The sequence below is a fragment of the Seriola lalandi genome, unplaced genomic scaffold (genome assembly GCF_002814215.2).
Source record: "Seriola lalandi dorsalis isolate HSWRI2012SDOR001 ecotype SW California unplaced genomic scaffold, Sedor1 jcf7180002054440, whole genome shotgun sequence".
Taxonomy (NCBI): domain Eukaryota; kingdom Metazoa; phylum Chordata; class Actinopteri; order Carangiformes; family Carangidae; genus Seriola; species Seriola lalandi.
The window spans coordinates 298,547-320,124 of record NW_019524993.1 but is presented as its reverse complement, the minus strand read 5'-3'; the positions used below and the strand labels follow the sequence as shown (position 1 = coordinate 320,124).

Below are 21,578 nucleotides of genomic sequence, written 5' to 3'. Positions count from 1 at the left end.
TTGATGGATTGACTCAAGTGACCATAACTTGACATGTCACGCTGCACGTCGGTCTTATGATGTTTGTAAAACTATGAGAGAAAAACTAAACAGTGCATTCCACATAGCAGGATGCCTTCCAGCCAGGGGGAGAATGGGATCATGTGTTTGTCAGGAAGATCCACATATGAGTAATCAATGATCTGTGTTCCAGTCAAGCTAAACACACCAGGAAACAAAGCTGGGGCTGTCAAGCAGGCAGGACTTTCCATGCTGAAAAGCACTGTGAGCTCACCAGGAAATGGGAATACACAGGATGAAATTACGCCACAGTACGCTGGAGAGCGCACATACTCAGACCTTTAGATGAAATACAGTAGAAAGCTTTCAGTCTTAATAGTTTATTGTTTGTATACAGAACTCATTCTTCCTTTGTTATTCTGTCACATACACTTACAGAGAAATTTTGTTTTTTCCTGATGGACCCAATTTTAATGTTGGAAATGACCAGCTCTGTAGCCAGACAGGCGCTGGGCAAAAGCATGCAGCGGTGAAATGGTGCCAGTAGCCAGGTGATCAGTTCCAAGCTACCCTGTACATTTCCTCCCTCACATCTAAAGAGCTGGCTGGCTCCAGACATCCATGTAACTGGCTACTGGTGAATACCACTGTTGCTAGTAAAAAATGTGCTGACTGCTGCTGACACCAGGGCCAGTGGCTGATGACATAACTTTGATACTACATACTTTGCAAAAATCCACATACTCATCGTCTCCATGTATGTAATTTTCCATTTCTCCCAGAAATTACTTTCTGAGAACTTTTGCGACCAGTTTATCTGCTTTTAAATTTTAAAAATCTCAGTAGTGTCTGATTTATGCAGACACACATGCCCAGTTTCAGGTGTTCTCCCTAGTGTTGAGCTACTTAAACGGGACTTGCCAATGTTGTTGTAATGGTTCCCTTTTCTTGCTGGCGTAATAGGGATGTGGTCCAAACTCCTGTGTGCTGAGCCTGCTGAGTTTCACTTAAGAAGACATACTGGTATTAGGTTGGGCTGCATGTTTGAAATTCTAAGTGAAAAATTGTCAGATTCTTTGGAACAGTCTTAGCCACTGACAGCATAATAACATGGTACAGTAATACTTTACATTGCTGTTATTCGTTGATATTTTTAGCTCTAGTAGTAAGGGTTTGGGGCTCTAAGGGTGGCAATGTTTGTCAGTTGTCAAACTCTGTTAGTTTCTCTGACTTTGAGGAGCAGCATGGCCTCTGGAAGCTGGTTGCAGGGTTTAAGTCCTCTGTTCACATTTATCATCATAAAACTACAAATATGGCTACATTCCCCTACAGTCTTTCACGAGTTGTTTGTTTATATGACATACTGTATAAAGGGGGATCAGTGCAGGATTTATTGCCACAAAGTGGTACAGAGTTTGTGTATTGGTGGAAAGGTTTCAAGTCTAATACCTTAACTGCTCAGCTGTCGGACTACAGCTACTAAATACACCACTGCATTGTAAGCAAAAGAGCCTCTACTTTTCACAGAACCATACATCTTTTAACTTTTGTGGCAAGTGCTGCTAGCCTCTATCCATAAAAAAAATGCTGGACATTCACGTTTGTTATGATGTGTTTGGAGAGGGGATGTGAGGTTGCACGCTTTGCGTTTAAGGTACGTCACAGACGACATCCCTTGCTGTTGTTTTAGAACACTGTATGCGGAGGTCCTGTGGCTAGGCGCCAAGTTTTTTCCTACTAGTAATATTATTAGTGTGCACATTAGTCTTCTTCCCCACTCAGAAGGCTAACTCCCCTTGTGCACAATCTAGTCCACCTGTGAGACATTCTGGGTAAAAAAAATTAAATTCACTTTCACCATTTTTAAATATCAACTGCACAGCTTCAAAGAAATAATTTCCATGTTAAATTTGCATACAGTAGTTTAATCATGTGGTTTATTTAGCAGGATATCTTATATTAACATAATAATTACTAAATAAACAAACAAAATAAGATAAACAAATTTATGTTTGTCAGTGAAACTATGTGAGAAAAAGGTAAACATACTTTTGTGTAAGACACAGGGAAACTCATTAGGCACTTCTGTGTTCATACACATTAAACACACCGACATGTACAGCACATGCACAGATTCACATCTACTCTTTACACCTCATTAGTTTTCAGTTTGGAAAGGAACAAAACTTGTTGCATTTTCAAGTGAGCTTATTAAGAGCAAAAGTGAGACTGAGGACCGATAGCCAGAGCCCCCACAAGGCGGTAGAGGAAGCACCTGTTCCACAGCCAGGTCATTATCAGCCATTATCTTACAGTACTCTAAAGACCGGGGCTCAGCAGTCTGACGCAGGACAGCCATTGTACTGATCTACAACCTCAGGATAAAGCTGTTTACCCTGCCCTTTCATTCATCACTCTATGAGCTCAGAGATGTGTTTTGATGTTGCATATATTTTCACAGATGAAATAATAGAAAAAAAACAAAAACATGTTTACTTATCCTCAGCTGATACAGGTAAAAAAATATAGCAACTGGTGTTGATCAGAACTGATAAAAGAAAAATAACAGAGGAATAATTACCAAAATACTGCATTTGAACTTTGGCGCCCCCAGTGGTTAAAAAAAGACAAGGAATGCACAATGTTAACCACTGACAGATCTGGCCTGAGGACATTGTGTTCAGTCTGGATACAACTTTAGGTGCCTCATACTGTGCTCCATACTATAGTACATAAGTAGTACAGATCCATTTCACAGTCATGCAGATGCAGGCGAGGTTCTCGAAGGTCAAATGCACAGCTGCAGGCGGTCTAGGTTTGGAGGCCAGATGTGACCGTGTGGCAGGTCCTGGGCAGAGCGAAAGGGCAAACTTTAAATCCGACAGAGCTCATCTCCTTTGCAAAATGTTAGCTATTTTGAGAGGCACAAGCACAACGATGATCTATGGTAGCGCAATACCAAAGTTTGATTTTAAAGTTGCACTGAAGGAGAGGACAAGAATAGTCAATATACCATGTGATTCACTACCACCACCTGCTTGCTGTATTTTCTCCATACTAGTGTCACTTATGTAATTGTTTAAGTCAAGTTAGGTGTGTTTGTAGTAAAAAATATGTCTCAGTACTCCTTCTTGACATCATCTCTTTGAATTATGATGAAGTCTAATCCTTTGTTTCACAAATATTTATGTCAAGGAAACTGTTGTAAATATTCAGTGTAACCACCAGTTCTGTTAAAAGTCTCCGTCTTTCACTTGCTCATTAGCTAAATGTTTGAGGTTAAGGCCAGGTTGAACCGTAGCAGGTCAGTTATGTTTGTGTTTTTTTTTTGTTTTTTTTTTTACCATGGCTGTCACAAAAGCCAGAATCAGAAAAGGTTGTTATGGTCTGTTGTTTGTCATGTGGAAGTTGGGAGAAATGGTACACTGTATTTCTTTCACAGCTCACTGGCGACTGAGTTGAAGTATTTTATTTTACATGTATTTAGTGTTGGAACTTACAAAGTCTGCTTATCCATGTGCAACACAATATGTGCTGTGCTCAGCAGTCACTGTCATTTATCTACCAGTAAGCTAAATTCGTAAATGGTTGTTTTGCATGGCCAACTGTACTGTCTAACCACATTTCCGTTTAATATAGGGCACCTCGCATGAATTGTGAAACTCTGTAGTTATTACGCTGCATTGACATAAATGTAGTCTTTTCTAAGAAGTACAGTGTGCTGACAAACTGTCAGACCATGATTAACTGTGTAGAATAAGCTGGCATGCCCATACATGACAGACCGGGTTCATCTTTAACAGCAGTCATTGATTGTTTTTGTTAAAATGCCAAAGGCTTTACGCCATTGATCTTTCCGCTGTTTGTTTTGACTGATTTCATCACAGCAATGGGAGTATTTATTGGATTATGCTTGTTCTTAAACTGTTCAAGTGGTTTTAATATCAGTTGTACCTGCTGTTAAACAGTCCCGGGAAAATCCACGGACTTTTCTTGGATTCTGAAAGGGAATTTTTATTTTCATGAATACATTTCGCCGCAGATTTTCCCTGAACTATAACTCAACTCGTTTATGTCTGGAAGATGCGGTTTGTTAACTTACTTTTGACAAAACCGACACATAATAAGATCCATCTATTGTTTGGGACCTTCACGCCTACCGTGAACATCACACAGATGCGTGGGGTTTAGTTTCAGGAGTAAGGTTGTGAGAGCAGGATGGACTGATCTGACAGCAGATTGATTTAGGCATAGGAATGTCTAATTATCATCATTTATTTGCCTCTTTATGCATTTCTGTTTTCAAGTTTCATGTGGTGAACTGGTCGTATGTTTTCAATTTATGCTGTTTTGAAATAAACCCAAGTATTCACCCTCAAGTGAACAAATCTTCCCAGGGGATGTTGGGTAAATGGGGGTTCGGCCACAGTTGTCCTCAGCTTGTTGCTGAAATGTGCATGGCAAAAAAAGATTACCCTTTACATTTGCACTAAAAATACATGTAGTAGGCCTTTTGTCTAGTGTTACATTTCTTACACATATGGCATTTATGAAGCTCAAAGTTTTGTGTACAGAACTGTTTGTAATATTTGCTAGATGACTCTTCCTATCCTTCCTGACTAGACGTTTTTTTTTGATTTACAGTGGTTCATCATGGCCGTCTAAAAATATCTATGTCTAAAATGAACCATATGTGCCTGGTATTGCGTAACAGATGAGCAAAGGGAAACCAGGAGTGTTGGTGACAGTTGGGGAGCTGAGATGAAGAAACGAACTGGAGGGGAGCTGCCACCTCAGCAGAGCGCTCAGCGAGGGAGCTAAACACTAAACGTTCTGGCGCAGAAAATTAACTCACGGCAACCGCTGAATAGTATTTGGATAACGGTGCTATTATGGCCATTTTGTTGACAGTTTTGTTTCTTGTAGTCATCATGCTGACCTTGAGCGAATGAGACGAGTGAGGGAGGGGGAGCACATGCATGTTTGTGTGTGCCAAACCGCTCGGCTGGAGCAGGCGGCTCTGGTTGTTTTGTCCACTGCTCATCCTGCAGACCTGATAAAGTAGAAGTGCTGGGCAGGCAGCACGCCATTGACCTTCTCACCCTTGGCCAGTCCTTCTCTGGCCCCTGACACCTCACACTTCACTTTCCGTCATTGTGTTGTCTTCCTGGCATTTGTGTCTTCCACATGCATGGGGAAAGAATAAGGTGAAAGGAAGAGGATGATGGAAGGACACGGTGTAGTGCACATCTGTTGCTAAGTTTTCCTGACCACAGTGTATTGGCAGTCACTTTACATTCAGGCTCCATCGACAGTTCACTAGTATTGAAAGTCTGAAAGTATAGATGATTACAGTCTTGATATTTTTCTTTTTTTTCCACATGTTTTCCTTTGAGGTGGTCTGGCAGCATATTTACTTATGTTTTAGATATATCTTTAGGTTTACAAATGTTTTGGTTGTTTATGATTTATGTTGTTTATCTTATTAGTATCAGTTTTCTTTTTTCCCTCATTCAGTCCAGGTTATTCTTGCTGATGCCTAGATCAGAGGAGACAGCTTAGTCTACTCACATTTTATTGCTATGGAGAGAAAACATGAAGAAGTTTGGTTCCTGATTTCATTTGGGTTTGTAACTGAACCATATTATGAAATAAGCCCCTCTCTGAAAGAATTTGTGGGATTGAGCTCATTTGTGGTAACGGGAACTCTTTAAAGGTTTTATGACCTTTCAAAATCTGTTTGTATTTCCTGAAGTACAGGACTCTCAAATGTTGGGGTCATAATAAAAACACAGTAAACCTGTGTCCTGTCACATCTCAGCTACATCACACCAGAAGACATAAAGCTGACTTTAAAGTCAGTGTCAGTGGCTGCCTTTCTGTCCTGAGTCATCTTTAGTAATGGCTGCCGCACCAGTTATATCTGGCCTGCGTGACCAGACATTAATGCCTTGTCATAGTATAAGAATGCCGCCCTGTCCCGATCGGGCAAAGCCTGTGTGTGTGCATGTGTGCGTGTGCGTGCGTGCGTGTGTGTGTGTGTGTGTGTGTGTGTGTATATGTGCGTGCGTGCGTTTGCATGCGTGTGTGCATGTGCGTTTGTGTGTGTGTGTGTGCGCGTGTGTGTGTGTGTTTTTTGTTCTTTTCCTTTTATTGGTGCTGCTCCTCGAGCACTCTGCTGTGACGATACTTAGCAGGTCAGACTGCAGATCCAGTGTCACTGCCTGAGTAGGTGAATAGTGCAGTTGGTGGGAGTCAGTCATGCCAGGCTGCAGCACATGATGTGATGCAGAGGGTTTAGCAGGACGCAGTTACGCTTTGACATCAATACAGCAAGTGTGTCCCAGAGTTCCTTTGTCACTTGACTAAGGTCTAATTTGGGAATAGGAGATGTCCTTTCTCTCTGCTGTCTGTGTGTCTGTGTGTGTCTGTGTGTGTCTGTGTGTGTCTGTGTGTGTCTGTGTGTGTTTGTGTGTGTCTGTGTGTGTCTGTGTCTCTGTGTCTTTGTGTGTGTGTGTGTGTGTGTGTGCTGTATAAAGGGTATGTTTCCTAAGCAATGACCCTTGCACCTGTTGCACTACAGTGGATTTCTGTGTCATGCTATAGCTGAATGTACAGTACAGCTTGTGTCGTATTATTCATCCGTCATTCTCATTCTTTAAATCTTAAATATCAGGGCTGGGAATCACAGAGTAACTCACAGTACGATACTATCACATCACGTTGCCCATGATAATGATGGTGTCAGTGCAGGACAATCATCTACGTTATATAACAATATGTGTGTTAGAGAAGAAAAATACAAAGGCAAAAAGCAGGAATCATGTATTTATTCACTGCGTTGTGGTGTCAGTTTCACAGAATTTGACAACTGATATGAAAAAATGTTCAGCAAAGTGCATAGAATCTTAGCTCAGCTTAGCCACACACACTTGTGCCATGTTGCAGTCATAAAATGGCAAAAGGCCGAACTGCCAGAAAGCGGAACAGTTCTGGAGTTTAAATGTTTTAAGTGTTTGAAATAAATTGATGCGTGTGTGTATGTGTGTGTGTGTGTTTGTGTGTGTGTTTGTGTGTGTGTTTGTGTGTGTGTTTGTGTGTGTGTGTGTGTGTGTGTGTGTGTGTGTATTCACATTCAGTCTCATTAGCAGCAGACTGCTGAGCGGTCCGCTCCTCTTGAAGCCTGTGTGTGTTGGTGTTTGAGAGTGAAAGACCCGCTCACTCCGTCAGAAGAAATAGAGCCTGGATGTTGACACAACGCTGAGTAGTTAAAGTGTATGCGTGTGTGTGTTTATGTGCAGGACAGTGTCACTGGTCTGCATGGTCTGGCAGTTTGTATATGGGCTGTTCTTGTCACATAGTCTTTATTAATTTTATTTGTGCCATTGTTAAAGCCAAAGTTGAAGCACACTTTGGACTTGAGCGACGATGGTGCCTCTGTGATTTGTTTTCTCCCGCTGTCTGCCCCTGTGCACAAGTTACTGTCATTCTTTTGACAGGCACCGCCACAAGGAGTCATGAAGTAGTGACTCTGGTAAGGCAAATTAGCAAGGGAATCCGTTAAGAGCGTCTGCATGTTTTGATAAAAAATATCAATATTTGGCACCAGTGTATCGACAACATATTGCAAGAGGAAGTAATACAATATATTCATATCCATTTTGCCTGCTAGGACTAGCCTCAGAAATGTGATGGTGTGTGTTTATATCTAAGCTATTTTGTGTTGCAAATGACAATTTTTCAAGTTGGATGTTTAAACAAATAGCATAAGCAAATTATCTCTGTTTACAAATGACCGTGCGTAGTTAAACTTAAAATGATACACAACATTTGCAGAAAGCGCTGCAGCCTTTCCAAAGTTTCCCTGCCTTTGTAGAAGTTTCAGAAAAGCAGGACAGATTCTGAAATTATCAAGACACTCTGTTTCAAGTTGTTTGAACTACGTGAAGGCCTTTGTTTAGGATACATTCTTAGTTGTTGTAGACTCATAGTCATAATGAGAGTCATAATGTACTACATGTTTTAATAAAAACGCAATAGGGAAGGATACATGCAATCATTTTTTACTTCAGTACTGCCCCCTTTGTAATACCCTTATCAGATCACAGCTACAACATTCAAGCTAGATGATCATTCATCTTTTGGTTATACACCAATAAGTTATGTCTACAATGATGACAGTACTTTGTCTGGATACAATGTCCCCTGAATACAGTGAAGTTTTCTAAACACTGAGCTCCCTAAAGTGTCTTTGAACCTGCGCCAGCCCTCGAGTGTGTCCCTGCAGACCTACAGGCGAGATAACGGCTTAAAGGAAACACTGATTTAATATCAGGGAAACCAATGAATCTTTTCAGCATTGCGCCTCCATGTGTTATCTGCATGTCGCTCTCCCTTACAGTTAGTCCCTCTCTCACGCATGCGTACTCTGTAATCGACACACTCACACAGAACAGGATGTTGTATCTCCTGTGATCTTTTGAGCTATGCAGGCCCAAAGGTGTTTATCTCTTTTTTGACAACAATGAATGGCATAGTTGGAATAGTTTAGGGCAGGATCACAGTTATCCCCACTTGTCCTTGGGTCCTGTCTGGCCTGGCACGCACACACACACACACACACACACGCACACACACGCACACACACGCACACGCACGCACGCTCCCCTCACCACAATGCAGGTTTAACAGATTTCCTGTGAGCTATTGTCTATCTGCTGGAAGATGGTGGCATCCTGGTCCAGTCTTCCACGTCGAACAAGCCAAATCCTTCCTCCCCCTTTTCCTCTCTTCCTCTCTTGATCTCCATTCTTCTCTCTCTCTCTCTCTCTCTCTCTGTCTCCTTTTCTTCATCACCTCTCTCTTCTACTCCTCTTCTTCTTTTGCCCCAGATACGTTGCCTTGCCAGTATATTTTTCTTTGGCTGTACACAGATCTGTCTATCAATCAGTCCATCTGTTTTTGCCCTCACCCACCCCTCCTTTACCCGCCCCTCCTCCCTTCCTCCATGTGTCTGGTGATCCCTTCTGTAACCCCTGAGGAGCAGTCTAAACACCGTTTTTAGAGCCAGTCCAGTTGAGCCTCCAGGAAAAACAGAGAGACCAGACACAAACACGGGACTCTCTGACCAAATGCCCACCTGCGTCCCATAGCTTGGCCTCTCCTCTCCTCTGTACCACTCTCGCTTTCAAATAATAACATATTAATCTCTCTGTACCTATCATTAACCCCTTATTTTTCTTGCTTTGACACGGCAGTTTTTCATTGTGCTTTATGAACCCACAGTGGTTGCTTTTATTATTGGTTTGTAGAATGAAGTGTTTATGTGAAAGCAACATTTTTGTCTGTTGTGTTGGTGCACGAGGACAAAATATATGAAAATAAAGTCTCCATTTATAAAGTCGGTTTGCCGATTAGCAATCCTGTCTAACAACATTGTAACAGAAAGGGCTTGTTTTTTTCAACACTCACAGATGTTTTGTGTCAGGACTGGTTATGACTCACACTGCTGCTTTGAGACCTAGAACCTGTTTAAGATGATTTTTTTATTATGGTAACAGACTGTTTCTGTGCCCACAGTTTGCTAAAAATGGCTGAGTTTTGTCATGCATTAAAAATTGTTGATTTGTGTGATTCTTAAATCCTCAATAAACAGACTGTTTTGAAATATAAATACTAATTTATTCCAGGAAAAAGTACTTGACTTCATAGAAATCATACTTCATAATACAAATCTGCTTTACTAAACCAAAACTTGACCAGTAAGTTTGAGGCTGGATCTATCTAATGTGTTCAAGTTCAGTTGGCGGATATGCTGCTTTATGCCTGGGTTTGTGGGTATTTTTCCATTTTCCATCTTATTTAAGATGCTTCCTTTTATGATCAGAGAGTTTGTGAGCAGTTTACTCTGACACCTTTGCTGTTGAGTTCATCAGCAAAGGAAGATGAATACTGAACACGCCATTTCCCGCTCTGATGAGTGGATGTAATTGCTGCACTGAAACAGGACATCCTGTCTATGCTCTCTAATCTCTCTAATATCTAGACTCAAATCTTCAACGAAACCAAATGATCAGAGCTTAAAAGTCTAAAAACATATGTCCTCTCTACAAACATTTCTTGCCGCTGCTTCAGTCACTGAAACACTATGGGCCCTATCTTACACCCGGCGCAAAGCGATGTAAGTGTCTTTGCTGGTACAGCAATTTAGCAAATGCTAATTACCAATACACTTGCGCGTACCTGAGTGGCCAGGGGTGTGTTCGTCTTAAAATGAGGTGTGGTCAGGCGCATTGCTATCTTGAGGCAGCGGAAAGTGATTGTGCGATTAACCAGCAAAATCATGGTCTTAAGTCAGTAGCGCAGAATTTCACTGTTATTTTAAGGCGCATTATTAAGAGTAATATGTGACAACATAGGCGGGCGCACAGAGCGCATACACCTGCCTGTTACACACAAGCAGATTATACTGAAAATGTGCTCAGATGTTTGGATAAGTCAGGTGGTTACAGGGTGCAAGCGTGCCTGGCTTTTAAAGTGAATGGGAGATGGCACTGTGATTGGTTTATTGTATGTTACACCCAAAACACTCCCATGAATAAATAAGAACAACCTTTTTGAACCATGGACCGGCCGCAGCAACAGTTTTTTCCGCTCTTAAAATAGCAAAAAAGACACGGACATGTCCTAATTGCACTTCTGCCACACACTCAGACCATGGGCTTTGCCCTCTGTATATCTGACCATGTTGTGTGACTTGTGTGAATATCCTCTATTTTCATGTAATGGCATTTTATTGACTGTCTTTTTAGTTCTGCCAGCCTGGAGGTTGGAGGCTGTCCAGGGATAGGAAAGCACCCACCTTCTTCACCGTTGTGCTGACAGATATTGATTCAGACCGACACTTCTGCTCCTGCCTCACTTTCTATGAGGCTGAGGTCAATCTGCAGGTAAGACTGCAACACACACACACACACACACACATACACACACACTATAGATACGCAACATTCCCCCACGAGCAAACACTTGACGACAGTGGTAAGGAAAAACTCCTTTTACATGCTAGGACTGAGCTTTCCTTTAGCATCTTTGTTTTAGTGCTGTTTTCATTCATGCATTGATTCATTTGTTTATTGTCTCTAAAAGCTTGCCTTTCAGATGTAGCTGTAGCTTGTCCCAGAAACCACTGGGGTGTTAGTCCTCCATTAGAAGGACTTCAGTAACTAAGAGTCTCCATTCCCTGTACTCTGCAGCTATCTTAGGACTGCTGGAGTAAACATGAATATCAAGTGAAAAGAAGAACAAAACAATAACGTGAACTATACACAAAAATGACAAAGCCCATTTAACTGAGGCAGCAGTGCTAACAACTGAGCCACCATGCTGGCATCATTAATCCTGATATAGTAAAATCTGTAATCATAAATATTTCACTCTGTCACTCCCTCAGACAACTGTGCATCACATCACTGTGAGCTTGTCTTCCTCCTTAAAAGGCTCTTTATAAGACTATCACAGTGATAATCCTCACAGTTTTATAATGAGCATGAGGTCACATTCATCCTCATGTCTCTCTCATGACTCTTCGGGCCATCGGGGCCATCGGGGATATCTATTGAGTAATGTGATGGTTCTCAATTTCTGTTTTCCATTTTAGGCTTATTGTTGTGTTTTTTTACAGTCTTTGGCACTTTTTTTAACTTTTAGGAATGTCTGTCGCGTGGTAGAAAACAAAAGCCTGCTTGGATCCAGTCTAATAAATTGTGAGCTGGCGGGGGGACGTTGTTATAAAAAGGGAGGATGGACCTGTGCTCTCCGCAAGCACGTTTCCTTTCATTTACTCATGCATACAAGATTGGCTTTGATTACAGTTTAGTGGTCACAGCACAAACGTTCAAAACTCCCATAAATTATTGATTACAACAGAATAGTTTCAACGGGATCATTTTGGTACTTATGAATGATCTTGTTAATATCCCACTCTTGCCAAAAGCCCACAGAATACCAGGCTAATTGTTTCATTGTGTTTGACTTTGTCAGAGGCCTTAAATGACTCCGGTCACTCTGCCCACTGTGACTTCACATCCTTTCGCATGTGGAAGGCAGTCATCAATCACATTCCACTTAGATCAGCCAATCGTTTCTAAGTTAAATTCAAATGCAGTCAATTTACGAGAACTTTTGCGCCTGTAAGAGTTACTGGAATGTTTAGAATCAACACTGTAGTAGTTCATCCTTTTCTAATTACTCTATCCTGTCTGCTTGTTGTGTGAATCAGGCCGTAATTACACAAACATTCCTGTGTTGAACAACTGGGCACATTTTTCCATGTTGGTTCAAAAGCATCAGAGGAGGATGGATTCAGGGCAAATTGCCACATCAAAAGAGAAAATAACCAAAAATAGCCCAGTTGTTGACTGTTATGGGGTGTCTTTGGAAGAGCGTACTGACAGACTTTATTGTCATTGTAACTGGTTGGTGCGGTCCCTCAACTGTATCAAATATGTTGGAGACTATAGACCAGTGGATCATCTTGTTCAGTATAGAAACTTTAATCTTCCCAGCGCTGTTTTCTCTCCACACACACTGGCTCCGTGGAGGAAACAGGAGTTGTTATTAACAACAAATTTAGACTTGATTATGGGGCCTAATGTTTATGTATGTTTGTCTCTTTGCTGTTATCTGGGCACTGACAAGGCTGTTAGTGAGGGCCAGTCACACACACTCCATATTCAATGTTTATATTAGGTTTGCAGGACAGAATAAGCTGTAAAGATGTTACTTTTACAGCGGAAGTTTAGTGCAGTAGTTTAATCAGAAATTGTGCCAGATATTTTCCAGGTTTAACAGAAAGGTGCTTTCACATGGAATATTAAATAAAGTCTGATTTATATACAAACATTTTTTTTTATTTCACCTCCTTCAAATCATGTCTTGTCAGAATTTAAACTCACAAATCAGTTTCTCACTTAACTGTGAAGTTTAGTGCTGTGAAACAGGTTGTAAAAGTTACACTGATTTAAAAAGATGGCCATAAACTACACTTTCAGTCAGAAGCAGGAAGCACAACATAGTATAATAATATATAACTATAAGAAGCTGCAGCAGAAAGTTTCTCAGTGCTGTTGCTATCAGCAGGGTTGTGCTGAAATATGATAATTTTTTTAAAACTTTTTTATCATACTTCTATCTAAAATAGCTTACAGTAATTGAAATGTTTGTGTATGTTTAAAAACCAGACACCCAGACAGATTGACGCTTTGCGTATATTAAAGACTGCATTGAGAAGATTGAACCTATAAACTTTTGAATCTGAGAGTTTCCCCAACCACAACACAACACCTTAGCTTTTTTTTCTCAATCTTGTGTTAATTATTAGATGAGGCTATATTTGGCCTCGTCCAGACATCATGTTCTCGCAAAATAAACACACATTCCTGGATTCAGTGTATGGCACTGAAGATCTTCTTGAAACGTGAGGGTGTTTTAACAATCTTTATTCTCTAAACTGACACCCTTATCTTCTCAGTCGGATTCCAGACAGGCGGCAGAGGAATGTATTTTGTCTAATAATTGAACCAAATCCTAAGAATAATGCTGAAATGTGACCTCCATCTGAATGGGATATTTTGATCCCATACTCCTTGGTCCCAAGATACTGAAGCACTTATGGCATGTTTTCACTGCCTGGAGAAATATACCAGATTGTGATAAGGGCTTTAGTTAGGAATGAGCACTGAGAGGTTGGTGTATCAGTGTTCTGATAGAACTCAGGGATTCACAATAGAGACTATTAGAACCAGATTGAGACTTGCTTGTATGGGCCCATTTTAATTTTGGGTAGAGGTAGATAACATGTTTGATTATGGTAAAGAATAATTTAATAGACATTTTATCTTTTTTATCTGAAATACACAAAACTGTCCACTTATACTACCTGGCTTTTGTCAATACATATCTGAATGCAGTTCTCTTTGACAGGACAGTTGTTATGCTCTTTCCAGTTCATTCTTATATCTGACAATATTATTTTCTACTATTTCAGTTACAATAACTTAGGTTAATTATACATTTAAAAAAAACTGAAGTAGTTTAAGATATGTTTTCACCTGCAATAAAAAATATTGTTTTGGCTAAGCCTGGCTAACTGTAAATTATATATCTTGCTAACCATAATAAATACTAAACATTGTGCAGCTGTTAGCATGTCTGGTACTGTCACTTATACCTCTGATGTTTTACATTTGCTGTGTTAGCTCTGAGAGGGAAGCAATGTTTATCTCTTAAACTCATCTTGGCTCCTCTCAAGTAAATGCACTCATATGATCTTTGTCTCTGTAGGCGATCTCTTTTATTAACCTCATTGTAGTTTTATTAAATCTGTTGTGTTCAGTCATTGGCTCCAGTGGTATGAGCAACTGTGCTGAATAGGGACAGATTAGGAAAGGAGATAATTAACAGTCCAAACTTTCATATATGCGTGTCTCCCCTCTGGAGACAAAGGAGGATTTTTAATATTTTGAGTTTAAATGGTTATTTTTATATTCTAGGAGGAGTACAACTATAAAGCCTATTTTAAGACACTCTCTTCAAGCGAAAATGGAAAATGAAAGGTTAGAAGTTGAATTGCCATCTAAATTTCAACACTTATTACCACTGAATGCTCTTTATGGTGAGGTATTTCAGTTATTTTTCCATGGAAAATGTGCAAATAACACATGTGATGTATGATACATGCCAGGTACGTAGAGGACAGTCTGAGTTAGAAACAAGTGATGTATTCAGAAGCTAAACCAGGAGCTCAGCGGTGCTGGCATGCTCTTCAGTACAGTTCAAGGCCTATAGTCCATGGCACTGTGTTGAACTCTTCACTGAAATAGTTTCTTTTTTCTACGTTTCAGGGATCAAAGAGTATTGAGGCTGATGGAGATGAAGATGAGGAGGCAGAGGAAGATGGCCTGATCCAGCCAGCTCAAGTGTTTGCACCAAAAAGTCTCATTCTCGTGTCCAGGCTGGATTATCCCGAAATATTCCGGGTACTAAGACAAGATATGATTAAATCTTGATTAAAAAATATTTTTCTGTCTTGTTCAGAGGGAATACTCCAAATGTTTTTCAGATCATTGCTTTCATCTTGCATTTCTGAGACAATGCTAATCTGATTTGTACTGTCTGCAAAATAGGCTGGAGTTTGCTTAAGCATGAGCACACACCTCAGTAAAGTGAATGAGATATAAACATAAGCACTTCTGATCTTTTTATGACACAGTTAAGTTGATCACAGTTTCTTCAGACACACGGTCAGTCATGCTGTTCCCTGTTAATAGGTGCTCTGCTGTTACTAGGAGCTTTTGGAATAAACTGTGCTATGAAACCTAGACATAAATGTCACTGACTAATCAACCTTATCATTCTCGTCTTATGGCCCAGATGGCATAAATTCCGATGGTGATTAACAACGAGCTGCAATATTGATATACTGTATATAGATTATTTATCCTCTGTACCTTTCCGTGTGAAATGTCTTAGTTTAATTACATTTGCTGTCCTTCCAGGGGTGCTTGGGTCTGGTCTACACAGTGTACATCGATAGCCTAAATTTCCCTTTGGAGGGTCTGGTTGCCAACCTCTTCACATTCCAGGTTCCTGTCGCTGGTGGATCGCAGGTAAGTCTTAAGTGAGGCAAAGTGTCACAAAGCACCACAGTCTGCAAGACATGTCACTGTTCTGTTCCTGGCCCTGCTGCTCACAGGGGGCCACAGAGGAGCTACAAATGGTTAATGTCAATCCTTTTTTCTTGTGTGAGGCGGCGATTGTGGAGGTGATGGCTGAGGCTCAATGGTGCAGCTACTAAAATGATTTATGTTTTCTGTGCAGCCAGTCAAGAATATCGCGTTCAGATGGTGCCAGAGATTGTTATCCGGCCACAGGCAGTAATTTTCTAATACATATTCGTCATTTTTTTCCATCATGTTACTTGGAGCAAAATACCTCAGCCTCGAGTGGAGTAAAGGACAGCAGAGCTGTTAAACTGTTTTTATAGAAGTTTAGAGGAATATATTTAAAATGTCAGTAAAAAAAAAAAAGTTTTGGTTGCTGCAGTTTGGTGGCCAAGTGTCAGAGCGTGAGGCTATTAATGCAGTGAACTAGACAATAGTTTACTTATTTTCACCTTTGAAGATAAAACCTACTTTGTGTTTACTGCTTCCACTGGCGGATAGAGGTGAAAACAAAGTTTTCTTTTAAACGTTGGCTAATGCGGTAAAAGAGGGAAGAATTTGGCATGATTTCCTGTTCCCTCGCACAACACCTCAAAGTCCTCAAATCTGCCTGCGGAGAACCGCATCAGTGGAACAGACTCATTTGTCAAAACAGCACAAAGAATTGTATGAATGAGACCTTGTGACACCTTTTGATATTTCTACATCCTAAAGGGCTCTACCACCTACTTTTCACTTCTCAGTTCTCTATTATCTGAATCACAAACCATTCAAGACTTGATATTCAAAGCACAATTGTTGCATCACTGATTTGACTTGACTAATCGGTAGATATGCATTTGAGCAGCAGACACACTATTAAAATATGTTTTTTTTAGATCTTTTAATGCGAGGATGTTTTTAAAGGTGATGTTTCTGCAGCTGTTTGCTGCACCAGCTATATTTTGGTGAACATGTAATTGAGGTTTTCTTTGCTCAGTGAGAACTCATTCGAATGGTTTATTCAGTCCTGCAGCTGTAGTATTTGATACAGCCGCAGTACACTTAGCTGTAAATCTGAATGAATGACTGTCAGTTGCAGTTGTAAGTCCTTGACCCTGTAGACACGACAGACATAGAAATTTTCCATGGCTGTTTTCTGACCTTTACTGCGTTTGTTTTTCTTTACAGAAGCTGTTTAGCCTGGGAGCAGGAGACCGGCAGCTCATCCAGACGCCTCTGAACGACACATTGCCTGTCACATGCAAGAGTGTGGCTCTGCTCTTCCAGCAGCTGGGTGGGTCCAGGCACTTTGATAACTACTCACTAGTATTTGTGAGACAGGAAGGGAAATGAGTCACTACTTAACTTGTTAGGGACTGTATTACCATATATCGCCCTTGGCAATATGTTGTGTCATTTACTTGTTATTGACATGAATCAAGGTACATAATTAATTAAATTAAGAATAGTTTGCTCCTGCAGGTTGTAATGTCTACACAACACTCCTTTTTCGGTTTGAAGACATTTTTTGTGTTGTTGATTGTTATAATGTGACTGGCATCATCGTCTTAGTTGATTTAAATAAAGCAGCTTGCTGCGACATATTTTACATTCATTCAGTCTTGATCCTTATCAGATTTTTGGATCCTTCATTCTACTTTGCTAATCACATGCTGATAAACTGCAGTACTGTAGGACTTTTACAATCAGGAGACTTCTGCAGTGAACCATTAAGAAGTGGGATTAATTCTACATTAAATGTGTCTGAGGCAAGATTATGTGGTTTTCACTGTGTCCCATCAGTGTTTCTGCACATGATGAAGATTTGATGCAGTTTGCTCGTTATCACGTTGCTGTGTTTGCACAATACACTCATAGTAAAGGATTTATACAGTCAATACGTGCTTTGTTAAAGACACACCATGCCTGAGTCACCATGACTCACATTGTACATAGGGTAGTTAAACCGTGTACCTATCGCTTTCCGCAGCCTTTGAAAATGACGGTTTGGCATAAATCATGAACTGAACCATTGTTTATTATATTTTTTGACTTTTCAGGTCATTCTAGATGAATCAGGTTTATTTCACTTTCTGCAACCCTAGGCAAGATGAGAGTGAAATGTAATATGATTTTTATGAAATTTGATTTGTAATGGAAAGTTGGCCCTCATTTATTCTCATTTGATTAGAAAAATGTGCTTCAAAATAGAGTGGATTTTATTTCCTGAGTGTATTAACACCATCCTCTTTTTGTTTGGACAAAGTTTAGAACATGCGCATGGGGGGGTACTTCACTGATACACATGTGATCAGGGTCATGTGGAAGTCAAGCATTTGTAGCCGATCTGGGATCTGGATACACAAAACAAAACAATCACATACCCAGCGATGGTCTGTGAGTCTTCATAAACTGGTTTACATTAATCAGTACAGTACATTATGCAAACAGCACTGCATGATAAGTGTTAAGTGTTGTTGTGCTCAAGTCTGACTTGCTTTAATTATTGTCAAGTCATCTGAGGTCAGGGTGACATGACAGTATTTTCACTGTTGTATAAAAACACTGTGCTCAAACTATTGCAGGGTGTCAAAGACAGGTGACACGATACCATTTGTATTTGTTTTGGGTTTTTTTGTTTCTTTTTTCAGTTTCAAATTTGCTGTTGAGGGGAAGAGTTTGACATTTTAGGGAATACAGTTATTCGCTTATAATATAATAATTATTAATATACAAGTCTATAGCCGGGAGCTTAGCATAAAGACTGTAAGGAGGGGAAATTAGCTAGTCCTAAAACCACAAGTTGTCACTGTTACACGTGTAAAACGACAAACACAACATGAAATGTTGTGAAGAATTGGTGAGGTAAAGAGATGCTGGTATGGGCAGATTCTTTTTTCATTTTTATTCATCTATTTTTTTCCCTGTGGGCAGAGCTTGGCTTGCTTTTTCTCCCCATCTACACGCTATGCAGTGCTAACTGTCTCCTGGTTGTAAGCCTTATATTTTCCATACAGATATAATGGTAGTATCCTTCTTCTAATGATAGTAATTATATTTTCCAAAGTGCTGCACTTTTCCTTTAACAATGAGTGGATTCGTCTATCCATATCCAATACATACTGCAAGAGTAAAAGTTATCTGTCTGTTGTCCGTCCTCCTGCTGTTGTAACAATAAGTAACAGTTTGTTGTAATATGATAATTGTTTTTGGTTGTAGGAGGACATATGTCAGGAGCACCTGAGTGAGAGCCAAGCCCTCATGGCATACAGAGTGAAAGTGACTGACAGACTCAGGCAGTTAATCATTCTTCTGCCCTTAAACTGATTATTTCTCTGCATGCTGACAGGAAGGTAAATATCATATGTCAACTGATCAGCTAAACTCAGAGAACAAGTGCATCGTTTACACTTATTAGGTCATCTTTATGTCTATGTAAGGCTAGTCGCTGTGCAGACGGGCAGGTCGGCACATCATTTTTTGTGCACAGGTCACTCGAGTCACCAGTGAGGAATGTGTGTTAAACATGTCACACTGGACAGGAAGTACATTCCCCAGGGCGAGATAAAACCGTGCATCAACAGACCTACCATTTGTTGTTTGTTGCCTTTGTCTCTTCTTTTGTCCGGGGCTGTTACTTTTTATTTAGGGCGCGGAAATGTGTCGCTGTTTCCACAAGATAAGTAAACACCTGAACCTGAGGTGTGATTATGAAACCTGAGCCTCAATAGTCTGGTCACATGACCAAGGCACACTCTTGCAGCTCTCGCAATAGAAAAAGGTGGCATCAAAAATGCATCATTTGGAACCACAATGTGTAAATAAGATGAATAAACTCATTTGGTTTGACGAGCCCTTTCACCTTCAAAACTCAGATTTTGTTGAGGCTCGTGTTTCCTGTTTATCACTGACCTGCTCCACTCAGACAGCCAAACATCCAGACCCAGCGCCCCCAGTGGCGCGGATATGTCTGCCAGTGTTCCTCTCTCCTTATCACTCCAATGTGTGATGAATTGGTCTGTCAGTTGCTTGATAGGAAACAATAACAGGAACTGTAAACTTGGAATTCTTCCTGATTGTCACATCGGCATTTGAAAAATTATTTATACTGTATGAGAGTCTGTCATTTCCTTTGTTTTTCAGAGATGAGTTTTCCCATAGGTTCATATTCGGTGTTTAACATAAACTGTCCCGTTACATTGTGGACATGTATTATTATTGTCTTCATGAGCCAGCAGGTTACATGGCTTAAAATAGTAGTGGACGGACTGCAGATTATGTGCAGTGATTCAAACTCTTGCTATTGTAGTTGTTGTGTAGTTGCAACTTCTCAGCTCTTTTATTTTAGATTAAACCTTTGGCAATCACAATTAAGACAGCTAAACCAAAGTAACTGTGTAATTCGCAGTAATTTAGTTAAATATGCACACATTCTTTTCTCTCTTGAATTTTTTTCATACTGCTCTACACCAGCTTTAGCTCAGAATTTGTTCCATGCTATTTAAAACACAGAGGTGGTGCAGTGCCAGTGATAAAGACTGGGAATACTGTTTTGGCAGAATTTAATCAATAAACCGGTGAGGCTGCAGTTGCCTGTGCAGACTAAGTGATGTTCACCACTGGCAGAACAAATTTCAAAATGAGGCTTATACCCGTACCCAGACATGGCTATCCAATCCATAAGTAGCACTACAACCTTCTATATATGATTGGTAGTTTGATCTGCACAGCACTGCCACAATTACAAAAAATTTACACTTACAAGAGACAACACTTAAGCTTTAGTTCAGTAGGAGACCTTGGTGTAAGTACTTAGTACTACCTCTATTCAATAGGTGGAAGAAGATCAGGTAAACTGAGCAGAAAGTTCTAGTTAGGCATATTAGGGTGTTAGAGGTGTTAGAAGAGGAGGTGCTCTCAGAAGAGATGAGTCTTCAAGTGATTCTTGAAGATTCTCAGTACCCTGTTTGCAGTAAGAGATGAAGAGGTTATTTTTATATTGATATCGTTATGGAGAGACAGATTGGTTGGGATGACTAAGAGTTCAGTCTTAGAGAGGTTTAGTTGAAGGTGGCATTCCTTCATCCATGTGGATATGTCAGAGGGCAGAGGGGTCGTGAAATGGGAGGACAGGCGTTGTTTGGTGCTGTCTGTGCAGCAGTTATATGAGAAGCCATGCGAGCGGATAATTGGACCCAAGGAGATGGTGTATATTGCAAAGAATAGGGGTCTGAGTACTAATCCTTTGGGGAGGGGATGGAATAAGGACATTTGTCCTTGCCATTATACACTGAAGGAGCTCCCAGTGAAATGGGATTCAAACCAAGAAAGCGCTTTACCTGAAATGAGTACAGTATAGTAGAGTACAGATAGCAGGTTGCGGCGGTTCACTGTAACAAATGTTGCTGATAGGTCCAACAAGCTCAGAACCGCAGCTGAGCTTGAGCTGAGCTTCAGTCACAGACAGCAGAGCCATTTCAGTGGAGTGGCCACTCTTAAAGCCCAACTGATTTGGATTGAGGAGGTCATTCTGTGAGAGGAATTCTGAGACCTGCTTGAAATTTGCCCTTTCAATATATTTAGATAAGAATGGAAGTAAAGAGACCAGTCAATTGTTGTCAACTTCAGCAGTGTCAAGTCATGGTTTTTTGAGGAGAGGAGTTACCTGAGCCTGTTTGGATGCAGTTGGAAATGTACCCGAAGCCAAAGAAGCATTCATCTCACGTGTGATTGCTGGCACAATGGTGGGAGATATGGCTTGGAGAAGGTTTGTGGGAAAGGCATCCAGCGCACATGTAGTAGGACAACTACTCAGAAGTTTTGACACATCATTCTCAGTGAGAGGTGTGAATGAGAGAAAACATGCGTCCTTGA

General features: G+C 40.5%; 1 protein-coding gene across 2 annotated transcripts in view; it reads left to right on the top strand.

Annotated features, from left to right (window-relative positions):
* sbf2 (SET binding factor 2) overlaps positions 1-21,578 on the top strand; it is a 92,824-nt gene that overhangs the window by 20,615 nt on the left and 50,631 nt on the right. For both annotated transcript variants that reach the window (XM_023410834.2, XM_023410833.2), the window contains exons 3-6: positions 10,812-10,949; positions 14,904-15,038; positions 15,558-15,668; positions 16,893-16,998. In XM_023410834.2, the coding sequence (XP_023266602.1) occupies positions 10,812-10,949; positions 14,904-15,038; positions 15,558-15,668; positions 16,893-16,998 (490 nt within the window). The remainder of the gene's footprint in view (positions 1-10,811; positions 10,950-14,903; positions 15,039-15,557; positions 15,669-16,892; positions 16,999-21,578) is intronic.